The sequence below is a fragment of the Hemicordylus capensis genome, chromosome 2 (genome assembly GCF_027244095.1).
Source record: "Hemicordylus capensis ecotype Gifberg chromosome 2, rHemCap1.1.pri, whole genome shotgun sequence".
Lineage (NCBI taxonomy): Eukaryota > Metazoa > Chordata > Lepidosauria > Squamata > Cordylidae > Hemicordylus > Hemicordylus capensis.
This window is the reverse complement of record NC_069658.1, coordinates 76,155,654-76,182,762: the sequence shown is the minus strand read 5'-3', so window position 1 is coordinate 76,182,762 and position 27,109 is coordinate 76,155,654. Positions and strand designations below refer to the sequence as shown.

The following is a 27,109-nucleotide window of genomic DNA, read 5'->3' as shown; positions in this document are numbered from 1 at the left end:
CCCCCACACCCCAGCTGCAAGGAAGACACAGACACATTTCCATTTGGGTAAAAGGGGCCACAGCTTTAGTAAATAATTAAATTAGCGAACTGAGTGTGGAATAAATTCCACCGCACAACAGTGCAGGCCTACAAAAATCCAGGTTCAGACATTTATGTCCTTGCCTGTGCCTTGAATGGGCGACACACCCTGACTCAAGGATAAAAGCAGGGCAATCCTGCTTCATCTCCATCATTGCCAACCCCAAAGGGTCGGGGCAACTTCTAGGGCTTCACACCCCTCAAGCTGCTCAGCCTTTAAGGTCTGTGAAGCCCTGAAGCAGGTGTCATGGCAAATAGAAGTCTCTGAGTCGCGAAGCCTCTAAGGACCAACTGACCAATCCACCCTTTCCAACTGCCCAAGGGTGCTCACCAATCTCAAACCCTTCTACACCTCCACCCAGCCCGCACTGTACCTGCCCAGTTGTGACCTAAGATTAACTACCAGCACTAGGAAAGACAGAATGGAGTAGGCAAAAAGATCCCGCAACATGGTCAATCAGTTGAGCGGCCAAAAATTCCTACTCGGCCTCCATAAGGATGACCAGCAAAGCCTGCTCTGCTCTAGGGACGGGAGGGAGTGGAAGCCAGTCTAAATGAACTGAAGAGGGGAAGCAAAGGACACTCTGAAAGGCATGCAAGTCCCACCTCCCCTCCAGCCCTGCCCAGTCAGGGTGTTCCTTGAAGCTGTTGCTGGGGCGGTGGGGCAAAGACCCAGCCCCCAGCACAAGGCTGCAGGATGGGGCTTGCTTTATTTATTTATTTATTTATTTATTTATTTATTTATTTATTTATTTATTTCATTTATATACCGCCCCATCCAAATGGCTCTGGGAATCCCAAATACCTAAGAACAGACTGCTTTTCACTCCTTTTGTCTCAAAGATTATATAATACATACAGTAACACTGCTGCCCAGGAAGCTGTTCCAGTATAGCTCCTCCTTACGTGATTGCAGGTTACCTGCTATTTGCATTGCATTATTCCCAAACCAAGCACTGCAAGACCTATGCTCACACAAAGGTGAGCTGTACTGGAATAACCCTCTTGCATAGCAACATCACTGTGTGTGTTAGAGTGGCTCAGGCAGTCTGCACCACTCATGTTTCACTGCAGAGCATGTCAGGTGCTCATATAGGTTTTCCAGGCAGTCTCCTACCTAAGCATCAGCCAGATGCAGACTTGCTTAGATTCTGCAAGCATCATGTGCCTTCATGATGTGCAACATCTTTTGACCTCCAGGTATAGTACTAGTATGCTACTCCATGACAGAATCTGCAAATCTACTATCACTAGACCCAATAGTGAAGCTTTGATATGTTCTTAGGCTTATGCTTTTATATACTGACCAACATGTTGTGCAAGGCAACATGGTCAGTTCTGAGTAGCACATGCTACCACAGGTGTCTAAAGCAATGCCCATGGTATTGCAGAAAAGGGCTCATTCATTTCTGCTTAAAACTGTGCAACTGCACTTCCGCTGTGCTAATCCATTATGGATGTAGTGCCTGGAAATGTGATTGCACAGTTTTAAGTGGTAATGGACGAGCCTTTTTGTACAAAACCACGGATGTTGCTTTAGACACTCAGGTGGCACAGGCAGTTCAGAAATGACTGCATTGATTTGCAGAACACACAATTCAAAGCCATCTTGTGCCTGTTTTTATGGGGGGAAATGAGGCATATGTTTAAAATAAATAAATGCTCAAAATTGTCCAGACACAATAGAGAAACTTGCAAATTCAGTCTTTATTTCTAGTTTCTAAACTGGACTTAACATTGCCTTATCTTTGTATGATACAAAAACATGCTATATAACTTACTCTTTTAGTTAGCTGGGTATCCATCATGAAATTATGCACATGTTTTTCTGCTTTGGTAAGTTCTAATTTTCTTGCAACCACAGCTACCACTAGTGCAGTGCAACCAGCACCCTGGAAAGAATAATAAAACAAAACCCAGAGAGTTACAATATCCTGTTCAAGAAGGGGAACAGCACTGACAAAATATAAAAATAATTAAGGTAGTTAATAAAGGTAAAAATGTTAAATACTTTTTATTTTTCTCAAAACTGCATAAGATAGTTATCAGTGGTTTCATACCTGGTGCCACTAAACCCTTTGATGACTCATGAGGGGAATGCTCACGAATTTTATAATGGGCCTATTGTCTCTTTTACCTTATCTGCAATTCTCTCTCTCTCTCTCTCTCTCTCTCTGTAAGTAAGTGCTGGGCATCTGCATTTCTTTCCTTTTCTTTCCCAGCCACAGAGTGAAGGAATGAGAAGAGACTCTGAAAACCCAGAGGTATGAATGTTCATTTGAGACCAACTTCCCTATCTTCTCTGGGAGGTATTAATGTGGCACCCTCTTGGGAGAGCCCAGGGCAATTTTATCCCTTACCCTCTCTAATATAAGACCTCAAGCAGCAATGTAATGAGGTCTGAGGGGGCCTGTTTTCAATAAATAAACACAGCCCCCCTCAGTTTTTTCACAGCCCCATTAGGGTCCACAAACATTTCTCACATTTTATTTTGGATGGTGGTGGCAGCAGCAGCGACCACCACCACAAAGCACACACACCCCACCCTCCATCAGTGCCCAATACCTTCTCCCTTTCCTCCTCCTCCTCCTTTTTCACACGGGGCTCCTGCTGCTTGCTTTGTATCTGGCTCACGAGCTGCATCCTCCTGTTGCTTCCCCGGCTGTCAGCTCTTGTGGTGCTGAAGGCAGAGGAAGTAAACAGTATGTCTGGCATGTGAAAAGCCAGCCAGGAAATGGCTCACTGCCATTTCCCAGCTGGCTTTTCACACACCAGGCATACTGTTTATTTCCTCTGCTGCTGGCACTAGAGTCGGAACTGGAGGTGGTGAGGAGGAGGTGGTGAGGAGGAGGAGGAGAAAGGGAAGGAGGAGGCAGCAGTTCATGAGGTGAGAAGCTGCCTCTGATGAGTCTGACCCCACAAACCAGATGTGAAGTGTGCAGCGGGAATTAGGCAGCATGGTGGGGAGGAGTATGGCGCTGGAAGGGGATGCACAGTGCACGGCAGAGGTGAATGTGGGCCTCACCATGGCAGTCTCCCAGCAGTCCCAGCATCCCTGGGTGCCTCTGTTCACAGGACATAGGAACATAGGAAGCTGCCATATACTGCCATTGGTCTATCTAGCTCAGTATTGTCTTCACAGACTGACAGTAGCTTCTCCAAGGTTGCAGGCAGGAATCTCTCTCAGTCTTATCTTGGAGAAGCCAGAGAGGGAACTTGAAACCTTCTGCTCTTCCCCAGAGCGGCTCCATCCCCTGAGGGGAATATCTTGCAATCCTCACACTTCTAGTCTCCTTTTCATATGCAACCAGGGCGGACCCTTAGCTAAGGGGACAGGTCATGCTTGCTACCACAAGACCAGCTTGCCTCTCCATGGGGGAACACTGTAAGCTCCACCCTAACCTCAAGGCAGGAGTATACAACAGTGTGTTAAGGCACACTAGTTATCCATGGGCATGATTCTCCTCTAGTTAGAAAAGATCAAGACTAGAAATTCTGCTCAAGGAGAAAGAAGTTTGTAGCCCCATTAGAGAAGGAAGGTAATATAGGAGCTGGGATGCTGGGAAAAGATGCTGATACTGTACGTGCACTGGGTTTTGCTATTTGGAATGCACATTAGATTTTTCCAAATGGCACACAGTTCAAAATATCGTACAACTTCGGCTGTGTATCAAGACAGCAACAAATAACCATCAATCCCTGATTAGAAATAAGCTTTTTTTCAGTTTTGCTAGGCACTAAAAAAATTAGGGACATTAGAACAAGTTCCTTTATTAATATCAATGTTAAAAACAGCATTTAACATTTACACTACAGCAATAATGAATCTAATTGAGCCAATTCATAACACTTGATCACTGTGTCTGCTGAGAAAGTACAATTATATTAGGAACAAATGCAATAAAAGTAGCAGCTGGTTTAAACTTTATCTTTGGACTTTAATAAAAGTCAGGACTTAAATCTAATTAAGCCATGAAAGGTGAAATACTGTGCAATCTGCTCCTTGCACTACCCACAGGGGGGAAAGGTTGACATTCCATTAATAACAGTTTACAGGGGTTACACATTAAACTTTGATTGAAATTAATATTTTATTTTTATTGTTAAACATTGCAGCCCTACAAATCCTTCTAAAGATGGATATTTAGCATGGTTTTCACAAGATGATTATGAAATTTTGCTCAGTAAAATAAACATGCTACATTTATGCAAAATAACACAATAATAAAAGTGATGTGGTCTAAAAGTTAAAAGTTAAGCATTTTTAGGGCTTATTCATTTCAATCCGAGAATTAAGTTTAATCAATGGGACTTACATTTTAAACTTTGGCTAGATTGTAGACATAATATGAAATAGCAACATATAGATTGTTGCACATATATTTTAAAGTAATTACCTAGTCCCTAATCGAATTATTGCCTGTTACTTAACAAAGCCCAAATGTGGCTCATTTCTCCACCCCTGGGCAGCATTAGTGTAAAAATGCCAAGTTGCACCTGTTTCCACAGTTCTTGCCTATGTGTGTGTGCCTACTGCTTCTTTAGCTCATGACCAAAGTGCCATGGCTTAATCCTAAGCACTGACGCCATGCACATGATCAGGCAGGCGGAGTGGCAGATGAGCGGGGTGTGTATGTAGAAGGCTGGTTAAATTCACCTGCCCCCACCCTGCCATACAAGCGATTGCATGTTTCGGGAAGCAAGGACCTCAATGACCGTGAAACATGCGTGATGCATTAGGGGACTCCCCCAGGAGACAGGCGTTCTTGGTGCCCATCTCTGTGCACAGCTGGGCTGGAAGCAGCCCAAGCTCGCACACAAGCAGGAAGTCCAGGTTAAATGAGTGCTTGCTTATTTAACCTTGGCTAAAAGCTGGGCTAGGCAGAGCTGCCCCACTGGGATTGGGCTCAATCTCAGTTATTCTCACATGCAACCTAACCCAGGCTGGGTTTCCCGAACCTGGGTTAGGCTGTGTGTGAGAACAGCCTTACTATGATTTAGGTGAATGGTGGATTAGGCAGGCACCTAGATACACTGAATCCAATTGTCAATACTCACGGTATACAAATAATAAAAAACAAATTTTGGACTAACTTTAGCTGCTGAAAAGAATGCCTTTTAAAAATAACTTTTAAAAACTCACCACTATAACCAATTACAAACTCCAACATACATGCAAGATTGAGGCAAATGCCAAACTAATGTATCACTGCACAGCCTTCTGGAGAACCTAAACATGTATTTAAACATATGGATAAACCCAAATAGAATTTACAAAATAAAAATACTAGATACGATACAAGTCAGTGCCTATCTCCTTTAAAATGCAATGTTTATTGTATATAGTATATTCTACTTCGTTGAGCTGAACACTATGTGTTACCTTATTATGGAGAGCAGTATACGATATTATGAACAAACAGGAAGAATAAATTTATAAAACTGCTGGATCCCTGCAAATGTAATTACTTCTTCAGTTTATAGAAACAAAGTCCTAAGTGTCATCCATTACCATATAATGTTGACCTGTTTGGATATGCCAACTTGTATTAACATACATATGCATAGCATAAGCCCTGTCTACAAAACCAGCACTTCCAATTGTTTTATTTAAATGTTCAGGGTACATAATACATCAAAATATAAACTTCCAAACAACTTGGGCCCTACATTAAAGGCTCTTTAACCCATTGAGGCATATACACTGATGACATTCTATAAAATCATCATCATCATCATCATCATCATCGTCGTCGTCGTCGTCTCAGGAGAGCAGAGCTTCCACACACCAAATAAGGATGGCAGCACTACCTGTATGTAGAAGGGAGCTGCTTTCTTGACTGGCAATTCAGTTCTTCAAGTTTATAATGTTGAAATGTATTTAGTGGCTGGGATTACTTTAGAAACACAAATAAACATGTTGATAGAATGGTTATAAATCTAAATTAATTTGTTTTATTTACATTTATTATTACTTTTTTATTGAGCTCTTCTTCCAAGAAATGTAGAGTGGCACTCATGGCTCCACTCCCTATTTTATCCTCAAGACAACCCACTAAAGTAAGCTGAGAGAGAATGACTGAGAATGACTGTGGCGGTGGGGGGTGTCCACTGACTGTGGGGCGGCCATTCTGGTGGTGGTGGGAGACAGAAGAAGTAATGTTGGCAGGTCAACAGGCCGTTACAGGGGAAGGGGACTTAGAAATCTAATAGCTGTTTCCCCTTCTGGCTGTCCTGCCAGCTCTTTGACCTTGGGGAGCAGTGCCAACCACCCTTTGGACCTCACCTTGCTCCTCTGTAATGCCAGGTCGGTCCAGAACAAATCAGAAACCAACCATGATTTGATTCTGGATGAAGGTGCCGACTTGGTATATATTACAGAGACCTGGTTGGGGGAGGCTGGGGGCCCAGTGTGGTCCCAGCTTCTCCCTCCAGGGTACTCTGTTGAGGAGCGGGTGAGGGACCGTGGGCGGGGAGGTGGAGTGGCTGTGGTCTATAAGAATAACCTTTCCCTTACCAGGATCCCTGTTAGTGCTGGACCATATCGAATGTGTGTACTTAAGCCTGGGGACTAGGGATAGACTGGGACTTCTCTTGCTGTTTTTTATCCACTGTTTTTATCATTTTGAAAAAAAGTGGCAGACAGTATAACTCTTATCCAATGATCTTCATACACACAGGAGGCGCTATGTGCACAGTGAGTGACTGCATACAAGGATCCTTCCTTTGTCCCCCTGCTCAATGCTGTCATCTCTGAAAATCCTGGTCTGTGAGAAGCAATGCAGGCATACTAGACATGCACACTAAGTTGTTCTCTGCTCAGCACCCTTCTGAATACAGAAGGGTTGCTGGGTTGGGAAGTATAATCAATATGTTTCATTAATAGAAATGGATACCAATGCATGACTTGGTGAAAGAGGTATTGTAAATACATAACATATCTTAACTGAAATGCATTTGCATATCCTTTATCATTCTCTGAGGGATTACTTAGCACCTATTTAAAGCAACACATTGTGAAAGTAATATTAAAAAAACAAAAAAAACCATGCAAACTTCACTGAAATTGATATCAATGGAGTTTGCATGAAAACTCCACTATCACTGCAACAAATCCTTCAAAGGTTTCACTGGCAAAAAATTAATAATTATATTTTTACCCTGCTTCTTTCAAGGAGATCATGGAAACATACACAACACCACCTTTCTTTACTATAACCCTGTGAGGAAGGTCAGGCTGTGTGATAGTGTCCAGGGCCACTCATACAGAGCAGGGATATGAGCCCAGGTCTCAAGAGTCAAATCAAAACATTATCCACTGACTCTCCCCATAAAATAAATAACAAATTGCAGTGGTGATTCTCCAGATCTACATTTCATCAGGTCCTGTGTCACAGTCGAAAAGGTTTTCAGCTGCTGACATCAAAGATGAAGTAATTTCTCATCCTTCTAGCCCACTCAGATTTAGACAGATCATGATCAGTGGCGGATCAACATAGAGACAGAGTAGGCATTTGCCTAGGGCAGCAAAACCTAAGGATCACAAATTTTGCCACTCCTCAACTTTTGCCACCTTCCCTGTGTGTGTGTGGGGGGGGGGGCTGTGGCTGTGGGAGTGGTGAGGGGAAAGTCCCCCCTTTCACCTTTTAAAAAATGTTGCTGAGCAGTGGGATGGGGGCAGTAGAGCCCAAAGTGGTGGTTGCTGGGAGAATGGCGGGTGTGTGTGTGTGTGAGAGGGGAAAGTCCAACCGTTTACCTTCTAACACAATGCCACTGCCTGCACAGCAGGATGAGATGGCGGCGGCAGTGAGAGAGAGAGCTCCTTCCAGATCCCCTCCTTCTAAAACAATACTGCTACATGGTGGGATGTGGTGGCAGAGCTGGGGGCAGCGTGAGAGAGCTCCTTCCAAATGACTGTATGGCCTGTCTGCGGGCAGCCCATTATGAGCCTTTCTTTGCACGTGTGGAGAAAGGCCCAAAATGGGCTGTGTGCAGACAGGCCCATTCAGTCATTTGGAAGGAGCTCTCTTACGCTGCCCCATCACCCCATCCCACCATGCAGGCAGCAGCATTGTGTTAGAAGGCAAACGGGGGGAATTTCCTCTCGCCTCCCCTTTCCCAGCAGCTGTCACTGCAGCCTCCTCCGCCTCTATCCCACCGTTCAGTGGCCTTTTAAGAAAGGTAAAAGGAGGGACTTAAACTTAATCTGCCCCTGATCACAATGCAAAATAATCAACTTTGTCATGAAGGCCTTATATAATAAATGGTCACAGTTTGCTTTTACACAAAAAAGCACAGTTTGCTTCTAGATTAACTTCCAATACCTTTTATTTAGAGGATTGCCCATGGGGCACATGCCCTCAATGAATTGCTTAAAACCCCAAATCTCATCAGCCCAGGGCTGGAGCAGCAAAACCTCATCAGATTTTATTACCCAGTAATGTTTTGTGATGGACAAGAACATAATTTTTCTTTGCCCTCTCAACTTTCAGTACGGAAACAAGATTTTCTGATGGACTAGACTGAAATTGTTCAGCACCCATGCATATTTCAATTCTGGGGTAAGCTTTTCTTATGGATAGTCTTTCCTGATGTACTGGACCATAATTTTTCATTACTCTTTCAGTTTTTTCTAACATCCATTCACATTTCAATACCAGGACAAGATTGTCTCATGGGTAATGTTTGATGATGGACAAGACTTAAATTTTCATTACATAAGAACATAAGAACAGCCCTGCTAGATCAGGCCCAAGGCCCATCTAGTCCAGCTTCCTGTTTTGCACAGTGGCCCACCAGATGCTGCAGGAAGCCACAGGCAGGAGTTGAGGGCATGCCCTCTCTCCTGCTGTTACTCCCCTGCAACTGGTACTCAGAGGCACCCTGCCTTTGAGGCTGGAGGTGGCCTATAGCCCTCCAACTAGTAGCCACTGATAGACCTCTCCTCCATGAAGTTACCCAAACCCTTCTTAAAGCCATCCAGGTTGTTGGCTGTCACCACATCTTGTGGCAAAGAATTCCACAAGTGGATTATGCATTGTGTGAAAAAGTACTTCCGTTTGTTGGTCCTAGATTTCCCGGCAATCCATTTCATGGGATGACCCCTGGTTCTAGTGTTATGGGAGAGGAAGAAGAATTTCTCTCTATCCACTTTCTCCACACCATGCATGATTTTATAGACCTCTATCATGTCTCCCCACAGTCATCTTTTTTCTAAACTAAAAAGCCCCAGGTGTTGTAGTCTTGCCTCATAAGAAAGGTGCTCTAGGCTCCTGATCATCTTGGTTGCTCTCTTCTGCACCTTTTCCAGTTCTGCTAGAAAACCTGCTAGATTTCATTATTGAGGTATGCTTTTCTGATGGGCGGTGTTTTTAGATGGAATATACCATATATTTTCATTACTCTCTCAGATTCCAGTACCAAGGCAAGCTTTTCTGATGGGTAATTTTTTGTGATGGACTGGACCATAACCTTTCATTACCCTGTCAGATTTCAGTACTAGGGTAAGCTTTTTTGGTGGGTAATGTTTTCTGGACTGTACTATAATTTTTCATTGCTCTGTCAAGGTAAGGGCACTGGCTACAAATGGAGAAACTGAGCATGCTCTTTTCTTACCAGCTCTCCAGATATTTCATAGCAATTCAAATTTGTCTTACTAAGCACCATTATAGTCTTTCCCTCTTTATATTTCAGAGTCATTTGGGTACCAAATAACTGAAACAAAATCTGATGCTTCTCTGTAGAATTTGGATATGTTTTGTTCCCATTTTGAAGATGATAAAGTCTGATAGGAATTGCAGACAGGAAAAAAGAAAGCCACATCCTTTAATCATATGGCGCATGCTCACCGCATTTGAGCATGCTCAGTTGAATAGAGTAAGAAAATCTGACAGGCTAAGAATGTTTCGCTGTACCGGCCTTTTATCAGCCACCTCCATGACCTCTTCCAGAAATGAAGTGCAGCAGTGGAGACACTTGCCCAGAGCATAGGAGAACATTCCGAGCCTCACCAAGCTCTCTGCTGCTTTCATCTTCATAGGTGCAGCATTATAATATTAAAGACTTTAAAAAGCATAAGTAATTATTTTGATAGGGGTCAGGAAGCACCAACTTTATAAGGCGGCCACCACATCTGCCCACCATTGGACATGAAAACACACATGAAATGGGCTGAGGCCATCCCATGTGCCCAGCTTTTCTCAGGGCTGGGCAACCCCACCCCTGAACACACATCAGATGCTAGAGGAAGCAACAATACTTGTGTTAATCTTAAAAATCTCTGTCATGAACAAGATACTTAAAACAAGTATGTTTGTATAGACTGCACTGAAATAGGACCTGGAAGACAAACAGCCATGGAAGATCAGTTTATTTCATCTTCCTTCTAGCACGCCGGAAACAGTTATGAAAATTCCCCGGGCTGTCTTTAAAGAACCCTGGTGGGGTGTGGGGCCTCAGGCCAATCAGCCAGTGCAGGGCCCCCTTCCAGTTAATTTTAATGGGAGTTAAAAGAGTGGGGTCTGGGGCGGTCACCCTGATTGCCATGCCCTAAGGACAGCCCTGAAAATGCAACATAATTCTAGATCTCTCTTCTCCTTATCTCTGTGTTATATCTATTATCTTCTATAGTCTTATTAAGACAAATGATTCAATGTTTTTTAGACCCTTTTCAAATGAAATATGGTTTATCTAATTATCTGCATAGCTCCTTTTAGCATTTTAGGCATGGGATGACCATTGATGCATGCTGTATTCTGAATCAGTGATGCTGTATATTTGTGTTGAACTGACTCTCTTATGGGAATAACTTCAAAGATTAATACCTCATAGGATCAAGGACAGAGTAGTATATGGCTATATGAATCAGTAGAATATGAATGAAGACAATCATATCAGAAACACAGAAATGCTTTCAGGGTCACTAAAGGTTGCAACATACAGAACAATGAAGTGGATCATAGGCACAAATGAGAGGTAAACCCATAGGTAAACCCATGAGTGTGTCAGAATGTCACTACAGGTTTGCTGTATGATATTGCCAAGGGGGCAATGCCATGTAGCAATGTTATATAATTGGAACTTTGGGCATCTTTTTAGAAGGAGCCTGGAGCACAGGCTTCTGATACAGAAAGAAGGAAATGTGATTGTTCCTACTAGTTAGACTGAGCTAGCCCAAAGTGTTTAGCTGTTTTCTGAAAAATGAAGGACCTGGAGTGATCCTTAATATAAGCTATCCTGGTACTCTTCCTCAGGGCTTGCTTAAGTCTTAGTCCGTGCTAAGAACAGGCTGAGGGTTGCCTAAGTCTCATCAGCAAGTGGGAATGGTGGAGAGTCACTCAAGGGCTGGTTCTTATCTAACGGGAAACTGGAGGTCCCTTCACCTCCTGTTCCCAAACCTTAACATATGAACTGGGGGAAATGGAGTTTGCGGGAGGGAAGCAACCCATGGTTTCCCTTGCCAAATGCCACTCTGAAACTTCGTCAGAGTGGAGTTTCGCCACCACAAACTACATTTCTGTGGTGCCAGTGCTACATACGAATGCTGGCATTGCAGTTTGGGCCAAGGAAGTCAGAGTTGAGGGAGGAAGCTCCTCCCTCACTCCGGCCCAATTGGCTGTCCAGGCTACCCTTCTGTGAAGAAGAAGAAAGCGCACACAGCCAGCTCCCCCGCCTGTCTGCAGTCTCATGTACTGCAGAGAGACTGCTCTCCTGAACGTATGGATGCGTAGGGGAGAGCAAGGGGAGTGGGGGCGGAACTGTTGGCCAAGGGAAGCATTGCATACTGCCTCTTTAAAAACAACAGCAACAAGAACAAATATTTATATACCGCTTTTCAACACATTTCCAAAGCAGTTTACATAGAGAAATAATGAATAAATAAGATGGCTTCCTGTCCCCAAAGGGCTCACAATCTAAAAAGAAGCATAAGATAGATATCAGCAACAGTCACTGGAGTTACCATACTGGGGATGGATAGGGCCAGTTACTCTCCCCCTGCTAAATAAAGAGAATCACCATGTTAAAAAGGTGCCTCTTTGCCAAGTTAGCAGAGGAGACATTAAATGTGCATTAAATGTGCATAGTAGGACCTGGGGGACGGGTCATAGTTCTGAGACAGAGCACATGGTTTGCATGCAGGAGGTTCCAAGTTTAATTCCTGGCATCTTCAGGTAGTGCTGTAAATTATTCACATCTGAAAATGTGCAGAACCAGTCAGTGAAGACAAAACTTGATAGATCAATGGTCTGATTGAATATACTTCACATGTTCATAAATGGAGAGTCCAGGAAGCCACAGGATGAGGCAGACCGTATTTATTTATTTGATGATTGATTGATTGATTGAGTGATATACCGCCCTTCCAAAATGGCTCAGGGGGTTTACAGCTAAAACAAACCACTAAAACAATAAAGAGCTAAAACAAACTAAAAATAATATAACAACAATTAACAATTTAAAAACATTTTAAAACAACAATTAAACAATTACAGTGATTAAAAGCCCCCAAATCGGGTTAGAATATTAAAACAGATTTTAAAACCTTGGAAAGCCAGGCCAAACAAATACGTTTTAAGGGCTCTCCTGAAGGCTAATAGAGAATTCAAATTGCAGATTTCTGCAAGGAGCGCATTCCACAGCCTCGGAGCAGCTATAGAGAAGGCCCGCCTCGGAGTTGCCACCAGACGAGCTGGTGGTAACTGGAGACGAACCTCCTCAGATGACCTTAATGTGCGGTGGGGATCACGCAGAAGAAGGCGCTCTCTAAGGTAACTCGGGCCTAAGCCATTCAGGGCTTTAAAGATAATAACCAGCACTTTGTATTTTGCGCGGAAACATATCAGCAGCCAGTGCAATTGTTTCAGAATAGGCGTAATATGGTCTCTCCAGGTTGCCCCAGAGACCAATCTGGCTGCCGCATTCTGAACTAATTGAAGTTTCCGAACTACATACAAAGGCAGCCCCACGTAGAGCGCATTGCAATAGTCAAGCCAGGAGGTTACCAGCTGGTGCACCACTGTTTTGAGGTCATCCTCCTCAAGGAATGGGCGCAGCTGTCAAATCAGCCGAAGCTGATAGAAAGCACTCCTGGCCATGGCCTCCACCTGAGAAACCAGGGTGAGGCTTGGGTCCAGGAGTACTCCCAAGCTGCACACCTGCTCCTTCTGGGGGAGTGTAACCCCATCCAGCACAGGAAGATCTAACTCACTCCTCAGATTCTGAGCCCCCACAATGAGCACCTCCGTCTTGCTTGGATTCAGCTTCAATTTGTTATCCCTCATCCAGCCCATTACTGCCTGTAGGCAGGCATTTAGAGAATGAGTGCCATTTCCTGAAGATGAAAGGGAGAAGTAGATTTGGGTGTCATCAGCATACTGATAACACCCAGCACCAAATCTCCTGATGACCTCACCCAGCAGTTTCATGTAGATATTGAAAAGCATTGGTGACAGAATGGAGCCCTGAGGGACTCCATGTAACAGCTCCTGCTCTGAGGAGAGACTGTCACCAAGCTCCACCATCTGGGATCTACCCGAGAGAGAGGAACGGAACCACTGCAGAGCAGTGCCCCATATTCCCAACTCCCCCAGGCAACCTAGAAGGATACCATGGTTGATGGTATCGAACACCGCCAAGAGTTCCAAGAAGACCAACAGAGTCACACTCCCTCTGTCGATACCCCGGTAAAGGTCATCCATCAGGCCGACCAAGACTGTCTCAACCCCATGATATGATAAATAGGAGAAAAGGTTGGTGATTCCCAGAACCACCATCCATTTGTCTGTGTGTTTGTGAACAGTGCAAGTACAGTCTCCAGACAGATAACTTCCAGATTTACTCTGATATTCATGACTTCTTCCTATTCAGTATGTGAAAGCAGCAACACACAGTTCTTCTTATTTATTTGTTCTCCTCCTCCTTCTCCTCAGCTATTTATTTCTTACAACTCAGGAGAAAGACCCAAAGGACAAAAACAGTGATATAATAATAGAATGATGTAATAACAACTTATTTGAACACTGCATCTAATTACTGGTCTATCTCAGCCTAGGATTATTCAGGCCCCTGAGAAGATCATAGAGGTTCAACCACTCACAAGGACCTCTGTTACAAAAGTGAAATTGTTTTTTCTCAGAATGTAGAATCCATTGAGTAGGTAGATGGAAACCGTATCTCATCAACTCTGAACTATACACAATGCAAGCAAAAATAAGTAGGTTGAGGAAAGTCTTGGGGAACCAAGAGTTGTAGGTCTTTTTAAAGATTGCCTCAGGCAGACTGCTGAACTTTCCCTTAACTTCCTTGCTCTCTTTTTCCTAATAACAGAAAACCTAGACTGCTTACCATATATCCTCTGCTTTCCTTTGCATGGCTACCCCCCCCCCAATCCATTACATGAAAACATGTACAGTACACTGTTGGTTCTGGATCAGTGCCGGGACAAGTATTAATCCATTTAAAAAAAAATTCTGGAAAGATTTGGTGGCTGGTGATAAAGGTAGATTTTTGGAAAGTCACAACTTAATAAATGTACAGAACTTCAAAATACTCCAGTTGTTTTTGTCCACTGCTCCTCCCTGCCAGAAACGATCTGTAGGGTGTATTTTCCAGAAGCTCAACCAATTCCAACAAATGATTATATGCTATAGTTGGCACTTCAGTGACTAATTAACCTTTTGGATAAAGGAAGCCTTTGTTAAAATGTCACCAGGCTCACCATGAATAGAAGAACCATCCTGAAATGTCTAGGCAAAGACCAATAACCAGGAACCTTTTTACAAAATTTGCAATTTAAAAATCAAGCTATTGTTAAGCTTGGAGGTGTTATTTAGGATATCCATTTGTCCATGTATTGCAATGTAAGTCAAATACATGATATCACCATGCTTAGATCCAGATCTACAAAGTGCAGTGAGTTGGATCCAAAGAACTATCACTGAGATGAAAACTGATGTTACTGAAGCTCCATAAATGCTTGCACAAAATGCCAGCACAAGAGTTCACACGGTCCTATAACAGGAAGGTTTTATAGCAGTTTTTCTCATGCCAATTCTTGTGCAAGAGTCAACACACATGGAACATATTTGGATTTAGTTTTACTTTTCTCAGGCAATGTTACAGTGCAAATGTAAAACCTTCTGTGAACAGAAGATGTGAGCAGAAGATGCCTTCTGCATGCAGATGGGCACATTGGGATTCTGAGTTCTGGTTCAGATTCAGCTTTAGTGTTAGGCACAGAATAGCGCTGACACTTCAGGAGTGTAGTGGAGCTGGGTTGGGGAAGGTCGGTGACCAGGCACTTCTCGTATGGCCAGGACACTGCCAGGTTGCACCCCTGTGCCCCACACCACCCCGCATGCTTGCCAGGGAATTACCAGAGCTTACTTCTCTGCCATATTCCTTCTGCTGCCCCCAGCTAGACAGTGCATCCTGCTGGCTGCCCTGCCCCCAAGGCTCGGATAGCTTCCATGCATGTGCAAACTTTGCCCATGCGCAGAGGCCATCTGAACCCTGGGGCCAGGGCAGCTGGAAGGGAATGCCGGCTGGCCGGGGGTGGGGAGCAGAGAGCAGGGAAGCCAGGCACTGAACCGGAAACTGTGCCCATGGCACAGGTGTCCCAGCAGTGGCATGGGTGCATGAGGGTCCAGTCCATTTCTCTGCTGGGTGGGCTAGATTTCCCCTGGTGGCTGGGGCACAGCAGCTGGCGGGCGGCCATGTGCTCACCCAGCTAGACCTGTTGCTGGGCCCCTGCCAGCTAGCCTTGATCTCTTTCCCATTGCAGCAGAAGCACGAGTTGTGCCCCACTAACCCATGCCGCACCTCACTCACCCGTGCTTCTGCTGCTACCCAACAATTGTCTGTCCAACAGCAACAATTGCTTCCCATCTCAGTCTATTAACTAAAATCTATTGTGTGGTAGCCAAAACCAGACACTCCGTCCTCCTGCGCTTGTCTCCTCCAATCTCCCTTTGGCGAGGAGGAGTCAGACAGGGCAAAGCCAGTCAGTGCTGGAAGAGTAGCTGCAGCAGGCACAGTTCCTGCGAAGCAGGGAAAGGGAGCTTGGCATGGCTGCTAGAGATATCTCACTGCTGCTCAAAAGCTGTGAAAACAGCATTTATTTCTCCCCTTAGGAGAACTGCCTTCCTTTCCCTTAGCTGGCAGACTTCTCTGTTTCTCTTAAACTATTTCACTTCCATTTCAGGAGGAGTCGGGGAGAAGAGGAGATATGAGCCATTTAATGCCAGGGTCTCTCTCTCTCACACACACAAGAGAAATGAGTCCCTGGCACTAAAAGCAAAGAAGGGAACAAAGTTTCAGCTAATGACTATAAACATTTAATATCTTTTCTTCCCCTTCCCCCACCTTATTGGCAGTGTCTTTCCATCTCTCCACCTCCAGAAACATTATCAGCTGATTGAAAAAGAAGCAGAAAAAGAAAACGTTTAAACAAAGAAAACAGCATTGCTAATGCCAGATTGGCTGCCTACATGATTGCCGGCTCTGTGACGGAGCCGGCAGGGGCTGGGGGGAGCAGGGGCCAATTGGCCCCCGGAAGCTCCAGCATGCCCTGCGTGAGCACACAGGGCATGCTGGCTAGACCCCCGGAGCCGGGAGGCGGCTTTTTGCCTCCCTTCCGGGGGTCTCCTCGTGAGTAGCCATGGTGCAGAGCCACGGCACGGCAACTCACAATTTTTAAAACCAGGTTTGTGGAGCGCTTGCTCCACAAACCTGGTTTAAGGGCAGCGGTAGTTAGGCGGGTGACCCGCTTGCAGCCGAGCTCGGTGGTTCACACAATGGGAGAAAATCGGGCTAGCCTCTGCTAGCCCGATTTTCTCCCATTGTGTGAATAGCCTCTAAGTGTTCAATGTGGTTTACTCCCTAGTTAGTGAGTTAACATTTGAAAAGTTATCTGATTAATCAGGAATATATTTTTTAGTAAATTAAGAGCTTTTCATCAATTAATCTAACCAACTAAGTGCTACAGCTCTAATGATAGTCAAACTAAATTCTTAGGCTAAGCTTTGTTTTCTAACAGATTTCAGCTCTATCTGCTGCATGAAAAGGACAGGGGAGAGCTCGCTCGGGGCTCTCTGGAGCCCAAGCATGGGGAGTTCTATCAGGGCTCTTACAGAACCCGAGCCATGCCCCATGCACATGATAACGGTTTGGGCCCGGGGTATTTGAGGGACCGCCTGCTCCCATTTGCACAATGGTGGCTCTGCCCCTGCTTTTCAGTTTTATAAGAGATGATCAGCTGCTGGAGGAAGATTATAAATTAACAGATGCCTCTTGATGGCAGCAGAGCTGATTATCTATAAACTCCAAAGAGCATTTGACCACAAAAATACACACATTTAGTATGTGAACATCCTTGCACAAAACCACACTGGCAAGATCCTTTGAATCTTGCATATTTTCTTTTAAAAGGGTTTCTTTTAAAAGGGTTTTTTTCACAGCTTGCATGCTTGCACAGAAAATAAGAAAACTGCATTTAAAAATACAAATAACAGAAAATGATCATTTGCTTGGTGTTTTTGCATTGGGGTGTAGCTATGGGGTGGGGCTGGAGTGGGCGTGGCTATGTTGTCTGGCATGGTGAGAGCCTGTACTTCTGAATGTGTGATTACATCACTGACACTTTTTATATCATATTTTCTGAAAATGGAATGGAATGAAGTGATAGGATTTTATATAACAGGCAGTGCAGCAGTTAGCCACCTACAAAAACTTGGCACTGAATAAAGTGCTAGCCAGGACTGTATCAGGTTTACGTCTGATTCCTGCTGTTTGCAGGATGCATGAATGAACCAATACCTGTGGATTTCTGCTATGCAGAACATACCTAAGCCATTGCCTATCTGTCACGGACATCTTGACTATATTTCCTAGAGGCAATCCATTCAAACTTAGTAGTTCTTTAGAATAAGTACTGCACAGTATCACTGAGTAATTAGGATGCCAACCTTTATATGCAAAATCAATGTATGCAAATATCAGTTGCCTAGCACTGCTTAGCACTGAGGCTCAATTTAAAAAATCAACCCAGATGCAAAATAAGCGATGAGTCAGGTTTAAAACTTTACTGGCCACCCTTCCTCTCTTCAGGCCTCTTTGGGAAACATAACTGCATCCTCCAGTTCATCCTAGACATCTATGAGCTTAGCTGAAGAAGAAAAAGATTGCTGTCATCACAGAAATGCCCTGCTATACTTGCCTGTATCTGAGAGAAGGCAGCTGCCCCATTTCTTGCTCATTTCCCTTGGGATCCAATGAAGGAGAAAGGAGGTCCGCTTTGCAGACATAGGTGGGAAATTTAGCTCTCACCAGAAAATGCACAACAATCCTCCTGCTGCTCTGTATAAAATGAAAAGCCTGTAAGAATTTAAATAGACATTCCATTCATTTGGAGATCTTTAAGAGGAGGGCCAGGTGAATGGGCTAGGGTTTTATTTTGTTTTTTAAAAAATCTGAGTCGTGAATGAAGGGAAAATACTTTTCAAAAGAAGTAATTATTGAAATACTGACAGAGGAATCTATTCCTGAGATAGATTTTAGAACAAGCAGTATGGAACCATACAGAAAGTTCTGAAACATGACACTTGAAACTTCTAATTAAGTGAAGAAAAGGAGTTTCAGTGTATTTTTCCATGGCTGCTCAGCCTGGGTCAGGCTGATCTGAATACAATCCATTGGGAGAGATGAATGGTGCAAATCACCCAGCCTTCCCTCTTGAAATACAGACTTGTTCTGAAATAGGAGCTCCCCACTCTGCCTTTTTCACTCACAAGTTCTACCTTGTGTTTGTTTCCTAATGCCATTGGCAAGCAAAGCTTAAAATAACTTAAAATAGCTCCTTAATAATAATAATAACAACAACAACAACAACAACAACTGTGAGTATTAAGGTTCTGATTGGTCCTCTGATTAATTTGACATGCGGAATCTAAGTACTGCACTGGAGCACATTCTCATAGAATGGTAGCAACCTAGAATGATTCAGCTAAATATAAGGCCAGTCCAGCTGTGCAGAACTCTAGAGGATAAAGTCCACAGAAAGTCCCTTCTCCACCTTTAACAGTCATCACACCTAAAAGAAGATGCTATATGACCAAAATATTTAGAATGTGCTACAAGTAACTTACAATTATACAATCATATATAAGGGGAAACCATAGCTTAAAACCTAAGACTGTCTATGCTATAAAAGGAACTCCTTGAACAACAATAACAGATCTCTCGCTTGCTCTGTGTGTGTGTTTCAGGAAAAGATGAAAGGGTTGGGGTTTTTTCAGTTTAAGAGGCAAATCAATTTGCAATGGCAGAATATAAACAAATTAGAGCATTTAGTTCATGGGGAAGAAATGAAAGGTCAAGTTTTACACATAAGGTGAACACTTTTCAACCTATAAAAAAATCTAACTGCCAGCTGGTGTTTGTAAGATCATTTCTATTCATATATAAAAGAGCTTTTGCCTTGTTGACTTCCTCACTTGCTGGCAGAAGTACTTCCATGGCAAACAGAAAGGTACAATTGGGTATACACATGATCCAAAATACCTGAATTTTTACCACTTTACTGTGACTCCAAAGACATGCAGTCTGCCTCATCACAACAGTCAGCTGGCCATGAGCAAATTAAGGGGCAGATGTGGTAGAATGCTGGGTGATAGGAGTTCCCTTTCCCCATGCTTAAAGAGTCTCTAAAATGTGGCTGGAGGTGATGGTGAGATATGCAGAGAGAACCACAAGTCTGAGAATAAGATATCATATATGTATGAAGATTTGCCCTGTAAGAACCCTCAGATTGGTAGAGGGAGATTTCTAGAATCAGGAGCTTTTCATACTTAATATTTCAGAATGTAAACTCAATGGGTATGTTTATAAAGAGCAAGCATAATGATTGCACACATAGGACTCTGAGTTCAAAAATCTGAAGAAATACAAAATTAACTCTTAGAGGTGGCAACTAAAGGCTCAATCATTTGCTTTGCTTTGTACTTCTAGCTAACATGAAAATGTAACTTAGCTGAATGTTGTTTAAATACTCATGCAAATATTTGTGGAAGAATGAATATTTATATCTACATTATTTTTAGCTTTTTAAAGTAGAGAAAATATTACGTTGTTTACATTGCTTTAGCATGTACTAATTTCTTTGTAATTTTAATCTTCAAGACTTTCTCACATAAGTGGTTCTCATGTGATGTTATCAGAACTTTTCTAAGAGAAATGTATAATTTCATATGTTTTTAGAAAAGGTAATTATATTGTTGATACCAAAATAACTTGCATAGCCTTGAGCATATAATTTCCCCCTCAAAAACTGACAACCATTCAGCATTTTTCTCATCTTCAAAAAGCCATGATGTTTTGTGAAGATTCATAGTAAAACCCTATTAATTATTATATACCATTTTTCAATAAAGAGTTTTTAAAGTGGTTTATTTAGTGTTGGGGACCCCCCCCCTTTGACCCCAACATTCAACCCAGAGGTACCAAACCAGAAGTATATGGAATTCAGGCCTGTGTCTGATTTCATTTTATATTAAGAGTTCAATTAAATGCCTGAACTTGAGGGTGAATTGACACCCAGATCTGCCTGGGTAGTGCCTGATAAATGAATTGTAGAGGCAGGGGTAATCTAGCATTGTTTATCAGTGTTTGTGGAACTCACAAGAGACACAATGGGTCAGGCTTAATTACCAGTCTCACACTGCTGAAATTAACCTGCTGTCCAGTAATCCCCTTACCTCACTGACAGGATGCTTCTGCCTTAGTCAAATGTGCTGATTAACTTGCCTCACACATGTACCCCTTTTGATGTTACTTTAAATATTCTTTTGTTATAATTACACACTAGATAGAGGTACACAAGAAGTAATTTAATTGCTGTCTCACACAAATAGAACTAACTTTTCACTAACTCCTGACTTTTAACATTCTTGGGACAAGGCAGGAGAAGATGTAGATTTGTTTTGGGGAATGACAATAGAACAATACTCTGTTAACAGGAGAGACCCTGTTTACCCTGGACTGACCAAATATCCTGAGCTAATTGTGCCTACAAGCAAGATCTGCTCATGAGCAATCCAAGGGTTTGCTGCCCAAGCCGTGGGGCTAGAGGCAGTAACTCTATCCATGGGAGAAGGGACTGTTTGTGACTTCTGCTGTGAAGTCAGAAGTCAAGACTTCCCCAGCCATGGGGCTCTGACTCTCAGCCGTGCTCTGAGCAAACTGCATGCTTGATCTAAAAGCTCCTGTCTCCAGCCAAAAGCTTCTCTCCTTCAGCTGAAAGCTCCACTGTTCTCAAGCCTCTGATCTGGGTAATATGCTGCCTCTACAAGCCTTGGATCCCTTCATCCTTTCCCCTTCTTCTCCCTTCCCCTTGTCCCTCTACTAATTCCTGATCTCCCCAAACCATGCCAAGCCCTCAGCCTTCCTCCCCCCGGCTTTTCCCCATCTATATCTGAATTGTATTAGGCTCTAGGAAGATTTAATACACACACATATGTTAGTTAGGCACATTACACTACACCTTGAATCAGAAACATGTTTTTAATGTGGATTATTTTATCCTGATGAGCAACTTTTAATAATAAAGTCCATTGAACTTTCTGAGTGTGTCTCTCTCTATCTCTGTTTGCGCGCCCCGATCCTGCATGGTCACCATCTCCAAGAACCAATTCAGTTTGTGTATGATGTGACTTTGCCTCTTTCCCTCTGAGCATGTACAGAGTGTGAAACCAGGTATAGTTCACAACATTAGCAAAAGGTATGAGAAGATGGTTCCTGTTCCTATCTACAAAAAGGTGCATGCACACACAAGCAGGAGACACCAGCAGCCACCACTGGAGAGACCCTATACTGAATAAGGAGAATTGTTCTCTCCCAGTTAAATATAAAAGACCACTTTAAAAGGTGCCTCTTTGCTCAGACATCAGAGAGCAGGGACCCTTTGTTTACCTAAAAATAAGCATGTAAACCACTCTGAGCTCCTCGGGGAAAAAGTGGGACATACATGTAATAAAATATATAAACAAGCAAACAAAAAAATTGATTTCAAAAAAAGGCATGATTATAAAAGCTGTGAGTAACCTTCAAATATTATACAATACAAACCAGTTGTTAAGATAAGAATTAATCTGCCAACTTAATTTGCCTGGATGGCTTTAAGAGCAGTTTAGATAAATTCATGGAGGACAGGTCTATCAGTGGCTACTGGTCTGAGGGCTATAGGCCACCTCCAGTCTCAGAGGCAAGACGTCTCTAAATACTAGTGCAATGAAGTAACAGTAGAAGAGAGGGCATGCCCTCAGCTCTTACTTGTGGGCATCTGCTGGGACACTGTGTGAAACAGGAAGTTGGACTAGATAGGCCTTGGGCCTGATCCAGCAGGGCTTTTCTTATGTTCTTATGCACTTTCCTTTCACTATAATCTTAACTGACAATTACCATCTTCACAACTTCGCCCACTTCAGCCTTAAACATTCACACATCCACCATCCTGAATGGGGGTGGATGACATCATCACAAACTACGTCATTGAGGTATCCCTATGTGCCACTCACTACAAATGTACCAAATTTGTTTCAAATCGGTTAAGCAGTCTACAAGTTAGCCCACTTGCTCCTCAACCATTCACGCATCTGCCTCCTTTAATCAGGGTGGATGACATCATCACAAACTATGCCCTTGAGCTGTCCTTTCACCTGCAGCAAATTTGTTTCAAATCAGTTAGTCCACTTGCACTCAAATGTTCATGCGTTTTTGGAGGATGAACAGTCTGGTTGCAGAATGGGGCATTCAACTATGGATCACGCCTCGGAACTACGTAATCTCATTGAAAAGTACAGCAGTAAGCCCAAGCCCTCCTTATATGTGGCCCTTGTAGATTTTAAATCAGCTTTTAATTCAGTTTCGAGGCTAAGACTGTGGGGAAAACGTAGGGATATTAATACTGACAGGCAATTACTCTTTCTCATCCAAGAACTCTATGAGAACACCAGTGTAAGACTGAGGTGTAACCTTCAAGGTTCACTTTCACATCTAATAAAATATGCAGTTTGCCCCTCCCCTTGTTCAACCTGTAAATAAACACCTTAGCCAATAATCTTTCAGAACTAGGGTTACAACCTCTGAACATTGCCAGGGTAAACATTCCAATCTTGCTGTATGCAGCTGACACTGCTATCATCTCACGAACCGCAGGACAAGGTCTTAGGAGAACTCTTTGGCTCCTGGTCAGTTATTGTGAGGATAACCATCTGGTAATTAACTTCCATTTAAAGTGATAGTTTTTGCTAAGAAGCCTAAGAAATTTAATTGGCACATACAGTAGAGCATCACTGGATAGAACAGGTTAAATATTTGGGGGTGGTTTTTCATGCCACTGGGTTATGGAAAGCCCATGTGGATTATGTTGTCCAACAGGCAAAAAGGAGTACATCAGCAATATAAAGATTTTTTCGCTACAAAGGTGGAGAGGCATTCCTGCAGCGTTAAAGCTGTTTATTGCCAAATCACTGGCCCAACTTCTTTATGGTACACAATTGGGCCCCTACTCTAACTATAGGCCACTGGAGACCACTCAATCTGAATTTATAGGAGCAGTATTTAGGGCCCCCAGATGTATCTCCAATGCAGCACTAAGGCTGGAAATGGGCCTACAGAGGGTGGAAACAAAAGCATGGATTTTAATTTTTAATTATTGGCTCAAGACAATTTTTTCCCCTTTGGGGCTGATTCCCCTTGTGCTGGCTGACAGGTTTCATTCTTTCTGGACACAGGCACTACTGGGTAAAATTTTATCACTTGGCTTCTCCATGGAATATCTGTCATTACTAGGATGTCTATTTTATGGGCGGGCCCTTAGGTGGGCTGGCTCAACTTGTGAGCATGGAGTCCATGAGTGGACCAGCACCCTCACAGCCACATTGTCTCTCCCCTCTCATGAGAGGACGAGCCCACTGGCAGCAAGCTGCTAGTGGAGCTGAATGTTTGTTGGGGGACGCATGGGCTGCTTTGGCAAGGTTACCCTTCACAGCATCATCCTAGGTTAAGGTGGGAAAGACACCGCCCCCCCCCCCAGCATCTTTTGTCCTCCCTCATTTGCATATCCCCTCCTTGGAAGTCTCGATGTTCTCCTACCCTCCTGGAGAAACTGAAAAATCCCCCCGGGACCTCCACCCCAAAATGGCTTGACGCTTTTCAACAAAGGTTCCCAAAGTGGTTTACATAGATATAAATATCTACAAATATAAACAATTTTTTAAAAAAAACTTAAATATTGTAACAGTTTAAAACTACCATTCTAATTAAAAAGCTTGGGTGAATAAATGCATCTTCAAGGACTTTTAAAAAGCTCTCAGAGATGAGGAGGCTCTTATTTCAGCAGGGAGCACATTCCAGAGTCTCAGGGTGGCAACAGAGAAGGCCCGTCCCTATGTAGCCACCAGACGAGCTGGTAGCAACTGCAGATGAATCTCTCCGAATAATCTCAATGGGTCAAGGGGCTCATAGTAAAGAAGACGCTCTCTTAAATATGGTAAAAGCTGTGTGCAGAATTCAGTCTGGATAATCCATTGTAAATGGTGTTTTCAACCACTTGCAGTAATGTGCTAAAGATGATCCAGGCATAACATGCCACAACTTTCTCACCACTAACCAACTTTATATCCTGCCCCTCCAGCACACTGCTGCTTGGGTGGCATACAGTAAAAGAATCAAAACATTAAATCCACAATAAAATAAAAGACAACAAAAGACCATAAATCACCATAAACTGCAATAAAAGACAGAAGCAGATAATATTGTTGTGAACCGCCCTGAGACCTTGGGTTAGGGTGGTATAAAAATGTGCTAAATAAATAAATAATATAAGCTATAGACAAGATAAGACAGCTGTCAGGATTAAAACTAATTCACACCAGAAACCCAATTACAACCAGTTTTTTAAAAGTTTCTTCCCAAAGGATGGTCTTTTAAAATCTAATCAAAGAAGGAGACTGACAAAGCCCTTCTAGGAGGACATTCCAAAGATGGGGGGCCACTACTAAAAAAGCCCTACCTCTTGTCCCCACCAATTGGATATGTGTCAATGGTGGAGGGGCTGAGAGAAGGGGTCGACTGGACAATCTGAGGCCCCTGGCATATTCATTTCGGTGAATATATTCATTTCGGTGAATATACTCATTTCGGTGAATATACAACTACCCTGGTGCCAAGCCATGTAGGGCTTTAAATGTCAAAACCAGCACTCTGAATCTAGCAGACAATGAAGTTGCTGGGTAGGTTTAATACTTGTGTAGTGGTTAGCACCCACAATTCTTGGGGCAGCATTCTGGACCAGCTGAAACTTCCAACCAGTCTTAAAATACAGCCCTATGCAGAGCACATTGCAACAGACCAACCTGGATGTGTCCAGTGTGTGAGTGACAGAGGTCATTCTGTCCTGTGGGTGCCAGTGCTATGAATAGGATGGTGAAGAGAAGAGACCTTCATTATAAGGAGATAAATAATTCAGACTCTCAACAGACTAACATAGTCCATTGATAGTCTGCCTGGGACAATTTTTTAAAATGTTCTCTCTATTAAAATTTTACAAGTAAGTCATGGACCAGCACACAATAGAACGTTTTTTACAAGGACATAGAAAGATCATATGGAGCCTCTCTCCAAAAGTATACTGCAGAATATCCCAGAAAAGCTCACAAGTAAGAGAAAACAAGACACTCATCCCTTGCTGTTTGTCCTTCACATTAGTCATTAAAGATATACCACTGCTGTATACAGAAGTTATATTTCTAGTTATCATGGCATTGAAGCTATTAACAGAATAGCTGTTCCAGAAAGCATGCAAAATCCATTTTAAAGACACTTGTGTTAGAGACCATACTATTATGAGGCTTTAGACTAATTATGCACTGCATGAAGAAGTATTTTCATTTGTCCCTCTCAATACATTTCCTTATGCTATCCACACATAAGTAACAAAAGCATTCTTCTGTGGGTGTGGCAAGTCTTACTTCTTCAGAGAAAGAGAAAGAAAAATTTCTTTCTCATCTCCTAGCAAATAATGTAGTTCTGTTCTTCCCTTTAGTACCATCCAGTTCATCTTCAAGTAATGAAGGGTGTGCTTATGGTATTAAAAATGGCTCTCTGTTAAATTAATAGCTTTCTGAATTTATATATTGGGCTATTCCAGATGCTAGCCTCCTAAACTGAATTTAAAATGCTGAAGAAAGACTGTGGAAAGTACCTCAGGGAAAGAAAACAGATGATACATTTTCTTCTTCAGATTCCTACCTCATCCTCCAGATCTATATCCAGGTCTTCCCCAAGCTTTTTACTACCCTGTAAAGAGCACAACCCAAGAATATCCTTGTGAACCACATGGGATGGCAGAAATCAAAAGCACCTCTAGAGTTTAGGCAACAGAAGTGATCCAATTCCCAACATTAGGGCCATCTCAACATGCTGTAGCACACCCAACAATAGACAATTTTGGATCTCAGCCAAAAAATCATGTCATAACTGATGCAGAACAAAACACAAATTAAAACAAAGGTATGCAGCTTCAGCAAATTAGTTATCCATTTTTAGTGAGGGACCACACGTGAGCATACATATACACAGAAATAATAATGTATCAAATATCAGGTCACATATACCTAGACATGTTCCCTGGAACATGTTTACAATATAGTTAGTTAATTTTTGTTTCTACAGCACTTTGGTCTTAGACTTGTGCTTAAGAAGTAACAACTAATTATAAATAAATACTAATCTATTAGGCACTTTAACTCCTATTGCTTACAGTTGGATATAATTAATCACATACTTAACTATCACATTGAACACAGCATGCTTATCTTTAGTCGGCTCATATGCCCACTCTGTTATGCTGATAACTTACATAATTACAATATCCCCATATGCATTGCAGCATAATATCTCTTCAAAGTTTTCAGTTTGCAAAAGCTGTGTCTGATATACCCTAAGTGGAGGGAATCTATATAGGTCTTAACTAG

General features: G+C 42.8%; 1 protein-coding gene across 2 annotated transcripts in view; it reads right to left on the bottom strand.

Annotated features, from left to right (window-relative positions):
* The window catches only part of KCNN2 (potassium calcium-activated channel subfamily N member 2), a 132,341-nt gene that overhangs the window by 12,449 nt on the left and 92,783 nt on the right, over window positions 1-27,109 (bottom strand). For both annotated transcript variants that reach the window (XR_008315664.1, XM_053293544.1), the window contains exon 6: window positions 1,862-1,972. Coding sequence is in view for 1 of the 2 variants with exons in the window: in XM_053293544.1 (XP_053149519.1) it covers window positions 1,862-1,972 (111 nt within the window). In the remaining variant the exon portion in view is untranslated. The remainder of the gene's footprint in view (window positions 1-1,861; window positions 1,973-27,109) is intronic.